This window comes from Eschscholzia californica, unplaced genomic scaffold (genome assembly GCF_041429995.1).
Source record: "Eschscholzia californica isolate CP2 unplaced genomic scaffold, dmEscCali1.0.p SCAF_2, whole genome shotgun sequence".
Lineage (NCBI taxonomy): Eukaryota > Viridiplantae > Streptophyta > Magnoliopsida > Ranunculales > Papaveraceae > Eschscholzia > Eschscholzia californica.
In genome coordinates, this window is record NW_028238309.1 from 62,370,535 (window position 1) to 62,383,519 (window position 12,985).

Here is a 12,985-nt window from a genome sequence, read left to right on the forward strand (position 1 = left end):
TCTGACCTCCTGTGATCTAAGGAAAATGGAATACTATGATTTTTGTCGATATGAATGGAGAGTATCAAGAACTTCTAATGGGTCAGTACTTGTCAGTGACCATATCTCAGATGCCTTGCTCAACTTTATAATTCTTTGTTTCTGTAGATTGAGTCACAATGCAAAGGACCTCCCTTGACAAACAAAAAAAAATGCGGGACAATTTTAAAAGAAAATTGTGGTTTTGTCAAATTTTGTGAAGAACTCCACGCCCCCCCCCCCCCCCCCCCCCCCACCCACCAAATCTTAGACCACTACCACTTCCAAAACCATCATTTGTTTTTCCTCTCTCGACTGAGGCTCGACTTTCGGTCGACCGAAGCTCTCTCTCGCCCGAGGCTCTAGGTTTCAGCTAACTAAAACCATGGGGGTTTAGTCGACTGAATCCCTGTGCATTCAATCGAGAAAGCTGAGAGAGAGAGAGATATACTAGATTTTAGCCGAGAAACTTCCAAGATATACTAGATTTAAATGGTGTTCGGGCTTTGGGAAGTAACCCATAAAAAAAAATTGGGCAAAAATTTTGTTCACCCAAGATTTTGTACCTAAAATTTTCTTGTTTTTTCCTGAAGTACCAGCATTGGATGAGTTCTCATTCCTAACTTGTAGCAGTTAGAACTTAGAACACAATATTTTTGAGTGGAATCAATCAACCATAAATAGAGGAACTAGACCGAAGCGCTATATTATTTCATTAGCGGCATTTTGAATTTTCTATCCTTGACAGAACCTTTTGAAGTAGTGTTTCCGAGATAAGAATCTGGGTGTGATAACTAAGACGATAAGAATCTGGGTGTGATAACTAAGACAAATGGGTTTCTCCCACAACCCTAGAGAGATAAAGAGAGCCAGAGACAGTGAGAGCTCTTGACAGCGGTCGTGATTATGGTGGTGGGTGAACGAGACAATTGTGGTGATGTCCGCTGAGCTTGACAATGGTGGTAATGGTCAGTGAGGCTCCAATTTAAAGTTCTGACTCAGAGCGTCGCTACATATTCCAAACTGGGCCATATAGAAAATGCACATAACCACCTATAACAAAAGCATCTGCCAGCTTGTATTTCAATTTTAGAACAAAACTGACCTAGTATGGAACTGCTGAAGGAGACCTCAAGTCCAGACTAGACCAAGATCTATAAGGGTCTATAAGGGTAATTTACATTGATTAGAAAGTAAGTTACTTATCAACACCAATCGCTTTAAGCAAGTACAGAGAAATGAAGACGGGTTTCCTTCATCTACGGTGCATGATCAATGGCCACATCGTTTATGATCCAAACCCAGAAGTCTCGGCACTCTCGTGAACCCAACAAATCTGCAGTCAGGGAACAAAGAAGAACCAGTAAGTGAAACGATCTTACTAAATAAGCAAGCGCAGCGAGCATCAGATGCAAACCTTGAATACAAAAGCATGAAACTTCAATCTGAGGGGTTCACCAGCTCAAATGATTTTTAATGGAGGGGAAACGATCAGCCCAACTAGCATACCCTGTACGAAAACATTTGTATAAACATTTAAACATGATATCTCCTCATAAATGGTGACTTATTTAACACTCATCGGATCAAAACCTGGTATCTCAGCATAATATGCGTGAAGGTATTTTTATATTTTACAACTCCAATGTTAATCGGTAAAAATGTATAACTTGTGTACAAAAAAGAAATAAAACCCAACAATTAGCTCTTCAATCTGAGAAGATCGTTTTAAACATGGCGCCCCATTGTCGAGTTTCAGAACTAGGACTACTAGAAATAAAGGTTGTTAATTACGAATAGATGATAATAGAAAAACTGCAAAATCGATAACACTAACCTTTAGCAATAACCTGCTGAAGATCGGCATCTCCGTTAGAGTCATCAGACATTCCCTGCAACGAAATCTGTAGATTATCACAATGGTACGATGGCATAATGAATAGTAATGTTCCAAAGCATGACGAAATCTTGTACACTGTAGCGCAATGGCATTTAGATATGTTGCCCAAGGGGCCTTTGACACTCCTATATATGTATATATATATATATACACATTTATGTGTGTATTATCAGTCACCTCCATTAGTTATCATAATATAATGTATACCAATAGCCATACTATTATATATCTAATTTGACATGGGTGCACCACCAGCATCCTGATGGCAGGTTTTTCTGTTTCGCCACTCTGTTTGCCTTTGCCCCTAACAATTTAGCTATTTAGACAGCACATTACTTTTTCTGTCCATTTTCAACTTTCAGAGAAGGGTGAAATAATTACCTGACCATATGTTGCCAAACTTCTTACAATGAGCTTTGATAGACTACTGAGAATGCTGTGGTCAAAGTCAGGATGTCTCAGAAGAGCCTTCTCCGATGTTGAGTCAAAAATCAGAGAACTTATAGTCGCAGCCATCATGATAACAGATTGGTCATTTATATTCTCTGAGACAACATCAAGAGATTTGAGTTAGAGGTTAAAAGTAACACAATGTCAATGCATGTATTATTGATTTGCAAAAGAGATGTTTACAGGAATAGGCAAGTCCCGTCAAACCAATAATGTGGTGGACTGGCATAAAGGAATTTACAGATGAGGTATGTGTCCCTGATACAAAAGAATTCTTTCATTTTTCCTTCGGCCATTTGTTGCCCAAATTCGGGTGGTTATAGTTGGTGGTTGTAGTGTCCACATGGGCCATGGCTACATGTATTTGAGTAGGTTAATCTTCGGACTAGCATCACCTTAATATTCAGTAAGATATATAAAAATTGAGAAGAAATATCATTTATGTACAATCTGTTATTCTACCAGGAACTTAACTTTTCGGTTTGCAATTTTGCAAATAGAACCATAACAAAACAGAAAACACAGGTCACACAAAATTACAAACTGGAAGAGTAAGAGTGTATAAGAAACTATGAGCATGGAAGGTCTAGTTAAATAGTTAAAACACACACAGCTGACAACGGAAGATATAAAACAGGAAAATTGGAAAGTTTGAAAACCAGATATACCTGCCCAATGTGCCAATGCTCTTAAAAGATGAACGACGCTAGATCCATCTAATGGGACCGGAATTTCCCCCCTCTAGTTACAAAAAATGAATCAGAAATTAATAACTGCTAAAGGATTTCAAAGCTTGAAGCCAAAAGCAATTAATTACCTTCAGAAGAAGGTTCATGATGGTATCACATGCCAAAAAGATGGTACTGCTCTCCTCTGCCGTTGGTATGTTATGACTGATCATCCTGACTAGGCATTCCACAACCTGTTGAAGGAATAAATTCAAAATGCATTTCTCGATTAACATCTTCAAAAACTAGTAGAAGAGAACAATCCAGCTTCTCTTATTCTCACACCTACTAAGATATACTAATATACATAGCCAATAATAAAAAAATAAACTCTATCAAGAATTCAATATCATTTTAACATTCCACCAAGTGGTAATAGTGATAGGTCAAACATAAATTTCGTGAAATCATGGTTCATCATAGCTTCAACAGTGAGGGAAGTGAGTATGCTCGTTGGCTCCACTTGGTATCGCATAGATGTTTAATTCGCCACAAGATTTGCATCCATTTGAAATCAAGTACCAAACTCACTTTGCCTAATTTGTGTATGCTAAATGCAGATACAGTCTTAGGTTTGTATACAAATAACCAATAGAACTGTACAGCTCAAGCATAATTTGGAGTGTCAGTACATACAAATATTCAAGAAATACCAACCTGAGGAAGTGGTATCAGGAACAGATATTATAGCAACTACAGGAAAGATTCCCTTTTAAATTAGACCATAGCAGAATATATGTACAAAAGCAGAAGCGAAAATGCCATGATTAACCAAATAGACTTACAGTTTTATGCCCACCAAATGAAACTAACATCCTACATCCTTCAATCTCCATCGTCACTTGGCACAGCATTGGGAGTAAAAAGCATATAGAGTAGAAAGGGCTGTAACAAAATAAGCAATATTTCAATGTCAGTATGACCATTAGGTTGTAAATACAAGCAACAAAGTAAATTCTGATAGCCGTTGAGGTTGTCAAAAACCTTGGTTCATCTGCACCCTTAATAGAGAGCATATATTCCAAAAGATCTTGAACCTTCTCCTTGGATGCATAGGGCGTTTCCGCTAAATAGCTGCAGAAGAAGAGCTTTAAGCTTATGAAAAGAATGTGACAGAATTGTTAAAGATGGTGTTGAACCAGGCGAAACAGTTCTCAGGATCTTGTTTTTTTTTTTCTATGAATTGCGTTGTCATTTACTCAAAAAGAAAATGAAAAAGGAACAGAAGAAAAAAGAATTAAGAATTGCCTTGTCATTTACTCAACAAGGAGAGAATAAAAATATTTAAGAGAGACGGAAACAAGATAAATCACTACCATGGGAAGAACAACTGCATCATAAATGCAACATGGAACCAGTTCTTGAACAGTTTCAGTAATTTGACATTTCACCTCTTGATTTATACGATTTTGATTAAACATCAAAACACTTGGCACAAGTCTCATATTTATGCATGTTCAATTTCGTTCCCTAATGTGAAATTTCGATCATTCACGACCGATTTCTTTTGAAATTTCACTACGTGGAGTAGAGTTGTGGCAGGCCTATCTATAAAACAAATATCATATATGATATATACATACATATATCCATGTATTATATGCATTGATATACATGGGTGATGGGTATGTACATATATACACACACGCATACGCATATGCCTTGTGGTGTATGGCTCACCTGATATAATACTTTTCTTAACCAAAATGATCGTCAGACATACCTCCCAATAATGCGCACTGATGCAAGAAGATCGTTTCCTTCCCTTTGTCCATGATCCTACAATTGATAATTATAAATAATTAACTAAATACACAATTTTCTAAATCAAACATAATCACAACAGCAAAAGTGTTACCTTGGCATCTTCTAGAAACTCCAACACTACCTGGGTCGTCTCATTGAGCCCAGCAATCACCTTGCTCAAAGTCCCTTCACTGATTGGGCTCTCTGCATATGTTCACAGGAAGATAGCTGGGGTCCATAAGACATTAGAAGCATATGATGAGATGGAATTAGATGGTTTCTATCCTTCTCTAAATGATCAATCTATTGTAGCAATAGAGATAGTAAGGCGTAGCGGTTCAATGCATCATTACGAATTGTTACTTCACCTGATTTTTTTATATTTTCTTGGAAAATAATGCAGCACTAGGGAAGTTTACTGAACTCAAATTAGGAAGTAATCAAAAGTTGGATTTAAGTTTAAATACCAATTTGATAAAGCTCAAGTTATATGGACATGTCAAACTTCAGATGAGAACTTTAGAACGAGATAGTAGACAAATAAATCAAAATAGCCAAATAAATAAATACCTTCGTCGCCACAGATGCTTGAAATCAGTTTAATTATTTTCTCTATCAATGAAAATGACACAGCAAGGTTTTGTTGCTTCATTGTTAAGGTTTCAGCTGTGGATGAGGAATCTTTAGAAGCTTCATATTTCAAGCAGGAAATGTCATTAAGAAGGACAGCAACTTCGACCCTTGAAGACTCCAAGACAAGCAATAGACATCTGGAATGGTTGACAAAAAACTAGACCATTTAAACTACCAACAATAATATCTCAATGAAACCATTGCAAAGAAAAAAAAAAACAATGTTTTACCTGTCAACTGCAATAGGTTCTGTCTCGCCGGGTACAATCTTCTGATCAATCAGCCAGCTTTCTCCCACAATACACATTATTGACTCCGCCAAAATAAGAGCTTGAAGCTTTTTAGAAGCTGCACAATGGTTGCCACAAGATTAAAGATCAATTACTTCAATCTGGATTACAAGTTACTTTTACGGTGGAAACACTATGAAAGGATATCAGTTGAATGATGCACGCATTTCTTAATTATCAAACCAAATATGTCAAGTTCAAGAGAGTAACGTTTTGCAGGCATTCTATACCATGTCACAAGGTTCTTCACAACCCAACACTTCAAAGAAACCCAATTTTGTCATAGAAAAAACAGCATAAAATCAGTTGAAACATAAGGAAAGATCAACACGTTTTCATGCAGAGGAAACCACAGAGTCCAGCTACAAAATCCACAAAGAGGTGAGGAGCATTAACTACTACTTCAAACTCCTTTTGGTAACAGAGAGCAACGTACACAGAAGGAAATTTATTTGTAGAAAGACTAATATCTATTATTGGACAGATGCACTCTTATTTTGATTTTTTAGGAATATACAGTTTAGATTGCTGCTTCTACACAGGTGAAATTCACTTGTTGCCGTAATCAGAGAGCAGATGTTTTACGTATACTTAAGCTCTCTTTTCCTCTCGAGTCTGGGACCGGAGTCCGACTACACAGATTTATCTGCTTGGAGCTCAAGTAGTTTCCTTTATAGCTTAGGATTGATGAACCTAATCATACATTTAACATACACTACACCCAAGTAGCTGGTCTCAGAACTCAATTGTGGATCAGTGTGACTTGAGTCCTGAACCAAGCCGAGTAACTGACGAGTTGCTCATAGTTCACCATTAATTAGATCACTTATATTAATATCATATAAATTGTGAAATAAACTACATTCTGAACTACGAAAGCAATAAAGAAAGACAAGGTTGCAACCAAAAGGATTACTGTATTTTGATTTTCGACTGCTGAATAAAAGAGAACAAGAGGCCTCCTTTCATAGGATGTAGACAGCCCTAAAGATGCGCAACTAATACTAAGTGATAGGTATGAATGAAATCAAGGAACCTAGGCTAGAAGAACATACCATAACAATCTTGCAGAACTGCAACAACACCAACACGTATATAGGTTGCCCAATCATCATTTGACATCACACGAAGTGCATCACGAACTGGTGCCTAAATATTGAAAGAATATTGCTGTCGATTCACAAGCTTCTAGTATATTATATGTGAATGTAAATAACCTTGAAACATTTGAGATATGATGACCAAATTCAATTGGATAACAGAAAAAGAAAAAGAAAAAGTAGCAACGGGAAGTCATGATATATACTTATTCTACCCAATCAGGAAAATAAAATTCTAACTCAAACCTAATATGCATAACATTTTTTAGATATCATGTACGAAACAAATGAAATTACATAAAGCACGTAATATTTATATCAATATCACTAGAAACGCATCCATGAAAATAATATTTTCTTGAGTAGCAATTAGCATAATATTACATAAGAAATAAATGGGAAACATAATAATGATAATATGCATGATATCTGTGTGGATAACTCTTATGCAAGAAATGAATCTCATAATCTAGGATTTGATTTAACAATTTGATTTAAAAACATAAAACCAATTCATACAATTCAATAACATTATTTCAGACTTTCCATTGTGTATATAAATCTCCTGGGAGCATGCACACAACCGTGTACGAACCATAAAATGTCACCTGAGTTAACATCCTATGCAAATAATGCAATAACGACATCCAAAAGCAGAGAGCTGTAAGTAAAAAACTAAAACAAAAGACCTAATAACAAAGTTAAGAAAATATATTTGGAACTACAGGATTTTACAATAAGAGCGGCAATGAAATAGGGTCATGTAAAGTCCATTTACTACGACATAAATTACTGATGTGTTATTCCGATTGCTGAGCCAAGTAAGAAACTTTCATGTATATTTGATTTCTTAACACAAATAATCCACCTATTTAAAAATTAAAACAGCAGCTAGTAATGTCGAAGAATCCCTAATAACACCACTAACAAGCTCAAGTGGGGGCATGCAAGAAGAAAAAGTGGTGGCCACTGCTCATTCTTAAGACAAAAACATCAGAAGCATTACTAGTCTTCCGTGAATAATAATGAAATAAGAAAGATTACATACAACATATCTTGAGGACAGAATAGCAGAGAGTAGATGGAGAGCATCAAACTTGAGGTTGTTGTGCAACAACGCGAACTGCCTAGCTATTTTTGCCACCTGAAATAATACAAATTACAAAGATGAAAAAAAATTACATACTAGTAGAAGACCTAAAGAAAGTTAACAAGACAATGAACTCACTTAGAAATGACATAGGTACAAACCATGCGTGACAGCTCGGACGCGTACTCAGTATAAATGATTTCTTGGTGAAGTTTAGTCAATATTAGTTGTACAATCCTCATAGTGAGCTCCACTGAGTTAGAACCTTTACATCACAACCAACCATCAGTTTATCATAAATAGACATATCATGTAGATGCAGTTAAACACCCTATTGTTTCAAGAGGCTGAATAGTTATAAGGAGGAAAAGTCTGCTATCTTTGTGAGGATCTGTATCTGTTCCTTTGGAGCCACGTAATAAATTTACATCAGACACTGTTAATCAACTAAGGAAATTACCATCTGGCAAAGAAGACATGCAAGAAGCAAGAACTTTCATCCCTTTAGACTCGTAGAGATTAGTAACTCCATCTGCGGAAGCATTTGCCACCAAGAACAAGAATTCATAGCATTCATTGAAGATAGAAGGGCTCGCCCTGTACGATACACCATATCGTAAGTATAACCGTGACAAATGTAATTACAATAATGTTCTTATATGGGGAGTGATATAACTGCATGATACTACCTGCTACCTGGCAATGTGTTAGCTATGTTAGCTGGACATTTCATAGGGATTCTTAGTCATTATATGAGAACAGAGGAGGCTTTAATTTTACTTTCTTCGATTTTTTGCAGTGTCTTTCTCACAAATCCAGGTTCATGTAGTTTCGAGTGACGCATAAGAAGAAATAGTCTTCTGCTTCATACTACTTTCGAGTTTCGAATTTTGGTTACTTAATATGTTCTAGTCTAATTTCACCTTCAACTCTTTCTGGATTATTACCTCGAATACTTGCTTACTTAAGTTTCTGATTAGAGTGAGATTCGAACTTCCCTATGGACAAACACACATGCTACACCTTAACGGAATTAAGCTCCAAAACAACTATAACTAGATTATATTAAAATAAAAACTAAGATTAACAAATAACAGCTAGAAGGTATACAGAAGATATAAAGTATCAACCAAGATGATTTTGTAAGCAGTTCAGCTACTAGGTTTCAAACTTTAGGACACTACTGAACCCTGAATTAATAAACCATAGAAATTGAAAGTGCCCTCCTATAAGGCTATAACAAGCCTCAATCCTTACAAATCCTAAATAACATAAGAAAAAAAAAGTAACTGGACTTGGTCGCATCTTTATTAGATAATAGTAACAATAATATATCTTTTCTTCTCGAATCCTCCTAATCCATTTCCATTATGAAAGGTTTAAACCAAGGAATGAAACTTCGGTTTCGGTGGAAATTTCGGTCGGCCCAAAAGTGGAAACGTTTCGTGGAAACGTTTCGGTCAGTGTGGAAATTTAACAAATCTACGGAAATGATATAAATGTGATTTAGTTGTGCATAACAAGACTTTCAACCATAACTAAGTATGAAAAATATGTAGTCTTGACTCTGACATGAAATACGGGATAAACTTGAAAAATAATTGACGGGTTTGTGACAAAATTCGTTAAGTTCAGGGTTAATCTCTAATAAAACAGTAATACCAGGGGGCTGACTTCAAAAAAGATAACTTGAAGCCGTTATAGTAGGGAGTAAATATTAGAAATTTGGAAATGATGTGAGAGTGAGACATCCCAAAGGAGTGTTAAGGGCGCCCTTTATAAGTATGAAAATCGCATCCCCTGTGAGTGAAGCAGGCGCCCTTTACTGTAAAGAAGAGCGCCTTTATAAATTATCATTTAAACCTAAAAAAAAATCCTAAAACCCAAATCGTTTTCTTCTCCAGCTGACATGCTCTCTCTCTAGATTTCTATCACAATCAACCCCTAAAAACCCCAATTTCTTGATGAATCTTCACCTGTAATATGAGATAAAGTACTTGTTAAGAAGAAATGAAAGGATTTCTTGAAGATCTGAGAAGAAACAGTGAAGAAAAATGAATATTAAACCAGAAAAATGAAGAACAAATGAAAGTAAGTATCCTAAACTGATTTCGAGCGAAATTTCGATTGATTTCGAGCGAAATCATACACGAAACTTATGTATGTGTGTTTCTGTATACCTATATTGAAAAACCGAAAAGTTTCGGTCATTTCGACCGAAACTTTTCGACATTTCATTCCTTGGTTTAAACACAGTACACTCGAATGAAATAAACTAAGGATATATCATATACTATCAATATAGAGAGCTAACAGCTAACTGTCAGTATCGACAAAATGAAACAAAGTAATTTTTCAAAATCATAGTACTTATAATAGAATTGGAGTTGAAAAGAAAAACTTCACCTATCTGATAGAATTTCAAGTATGACTGGAACCTTTGAGATCATATCTTTCGAAGCAGCAATTTCTGGGACGCGACAAAGGGCAGCAAGAATAGTAACTGAAAGCTCTAAGTATGAATCTTGATTATCTCCTTTCTTGACAGCCGCTGCCCCTTTCCCCATCCCTGACAAAGGAGATAAAATGATAATAATGAAGCCAATAAATATGAAAGACACTAACTTTATAACAAAAACTTGGATAAGATACCACTCATTAAAAGCCGGTCAAGAAATCGGACTCCAACGGCATCATAAACCCTTTGAATTGAAGTATAGTCATCTCCTTTAATAAATTTAGTGGCCAGAAGAAGACCAGCTAGTCGTTGTTCATCTCTTTCTCCTTTCAAGAGCTTCAAACAATCTTCTAAGCCTGGACCTTGTTCCTTTAAATATTGAACAGGAAAAGAAACAATTATTTCAATCAACATATTGGAGATATGTAGAAAAGAGCAAACCAGAAACTACATACCATATTCATGTTTTCTTTGAAAAGCAGAGATATTAAGAGAAGCCCCAAATATACCCTCCTAACTGTGCTCCGCCACTTGGTTCGTACCTACAATATGACAACAATTAACAACACCATAAAATTTGGTTACTTCAATCCCAACTAAATTTAGGGAAGCAACTACTAATACTACTAGAAAGGGTGATTTCTAGCAAAATCGATCGCTTGTCGGAATATATGGCTCTGCTGAGGGAAGAAGACAAGACGAAGGGGCTTGGCAAGAGCTTGTGCCTCTCTTCTCTAGTTTGGGTATGAGGGTTTTGGTGGGGCCCTAACTACAAAACTCGAATTCTCAAATCAAATCCTTTGTACCTGATGCGTGAATCGTGACCAGTAGTCGGCATCCTAAGATATTGAAATAAGAATTCAGATTAAACCCAAATTGTGTTTTGGTTGAATTCAGTAACCATTAGTATGCTGTTTTTCAATGTGAATCAAGGTCTAATCCATAAAGTGTTCCCAAGTAAAGCACAAGTGAAACCAACTAAAAATCTTTACTTTCTCTAAACATTAAGAACCATCTGAACTACTTCATTGTCTTCACACATAGGCCATAGCAACAACAAAAAATAAACGATCACATAATTTGTATTGGGTTCATTATCTTCACATAACCTAAGACCATAAACATTGATAAACCCATAGTTTCAAAGAGAGAGACAGAGAGAGAGAGAAAGTAAACCCCCAAAATTTAAACATCATTAAACTAGAGGAGGCAAACTAACTAGTAAGTTTTAGTTGACTGAACAAAATAAGATCAATTAGAGAGAGAGAGACCTGAGTAACCGGTTTATCTTGGAGCTAGAGTTCCTGGACTTCACGAGAAAAATGAAGAAAGAGGCGGGAGAACTGGAGAAAGAGGGCTTGGGTCCTGAAATTTCACAATATATAGGGGGAGATTCAGTTGATTTGATAGTCGGACGTTTCTCGGACAAACACTTTGAGGGTGTTTGATTTTTGCATCACTTAATAAGTGTGGCCCGGCAATTTTTTTTTTTTTTTTTTTTTTTTTTTTTTTTTTTTTGGAAGTCGACTACGATCTACGTATATCGTTACATTTGGCACTTGATACATCATAGATGTGATAAGCTCGATAACCGCCCACTCAAACACTCACAGGACCGGGCCTATAGCCCAACTAGAACATGCCCTAAAGGCCAACAACATTATTTACACCCTAATAATCCCAATTCAAATAACCAAAGATTCCACCTTCTCTGGGATTCGAACCTGGGACCTCCAGGGCTTTCTGGAGTTTATGTCAACACCTTGGAACCACTTGGGCTACCAACTGTTGACTGTGGGCCGGCAATTTTAAGTTGTTTCATTTTTCACTTAATAAGTGAATATCACTTGTAGTGGGGCCAAAGTAAGTGCAAAAAAGTAAGGCCAGTGTTTTGGAGAAAGCTAAATAGTTTCCGGGGCGTGAAATTTTAAAGGGAATATGTAGAATTTTAGAAATTTTCCGGGGAAATAAAAAAAAAACACTCCACTTCACCTCACTCTCTCTCCACCTCACATCTTTGTCTTCTCCGATTAGGTCGCCGCCCGGAAAATTTTCCGCCCGACGACCATGAAAAAGAAAATAAAAAATTTTCACTCACTCTCTCTAGAAACTCCGGCGAAGGGAAACCCCTTCGCCGGAGTTGCTAGAGAGAGAGCGTAAAATTATTTTTTTTTTCATGGTCGCCGACCGGAAAATTTTCAGACCTGCGACCTAATCGGAGAAGATAAAGAGGTGAGGTGGAGAGAGAGTGAGGTGAGATGAGGTGAGGTGGAGAGAGAGAGCTGAGGTGGAGAAGTATTTTGCTTTGCCCCTAAATAAAATTGTCAAACAAAATTGACCAATTTTTGACCAAGTCTTCACACCCCGGAAACTATTTAGCTTTCCCCAAAGCGCTGGCCAAAAGTAAGCTCTAACTTGGAGCTTATTTTTTTGCACTTACTTTCTAAGTGCTAAAAAAACATTTTTATCCTTCTCCGAATATAATAATTACCAAGATAATTTATAGGGTTATTTCCCTAATATCCCCCAACTTTATGACCGGTTTCCTGCCTAGCCCCCTACTTTATCAAAA

At 36.5% G+C, this 12,985-nt stretch overlaps 1 protein-coding gene across 2 annotated transcripts; it reads right to left on the reverse strand.

Annotated features, from left to right (window-relative positions):
• Positions 1-1,074: 1,074 nt before the first annotated feature.
• LOC147560034 (neurochondrin family protein) lies at positions 1,075-11,882 on the reverse strand. 2 transcript variants are annotated; one of them, XR_015234723.1, is made up of 20 exons: positions 11,685-11,846; positions 10,869-10,955; positions 10,608-10,782; positions 10,362-10,524; positions 8,416-8,552; positions 8,117-8,220; positions 7,914-8,009; positions 6,821-6,914; positions 5,706-5,823; positions 5,413-5,612; positions 4,955-5,046; positions 4,820-4,875; positions 4,081-4,170; positions 3,882-3,981; positions 3,186-3,290; positions 3,037-3,109; positions 2,300-2,463; positions 1,852-1,910; positions 1,436-1,528; positions 1,075-1,354 (listed from the first exon to the last, which is right to left on the reverse strand). XR_015234723.1 is itself a non-coding variant. In XM_086662026.1 (20 exons), the coding sequence occupies exons 2-19, from the start codon at positions 10,875-10,877 to the stop codon at positions 1,473-1,475; spliced, it is 1,887 nt and encodes a 628-aa protein (XP_086518152.1). In that variant the 5' UTR covers positions 10,878-10,955; positions 11,685-11,882; the 3' UTR covers positions 1,075-1,354; positions 1,436-1,472. The 2 variants fall into 2 exon arrangements, 1 of the variants encoding a protein (XP_086518152.1); XM_086662026.1 differs by having other exon boundaries at positions 1,856-1,910; positions 11,685-11,882.
• Between the last annotated feature and the right edge of the window lie 1,103 nt (positions 11,883-12,985).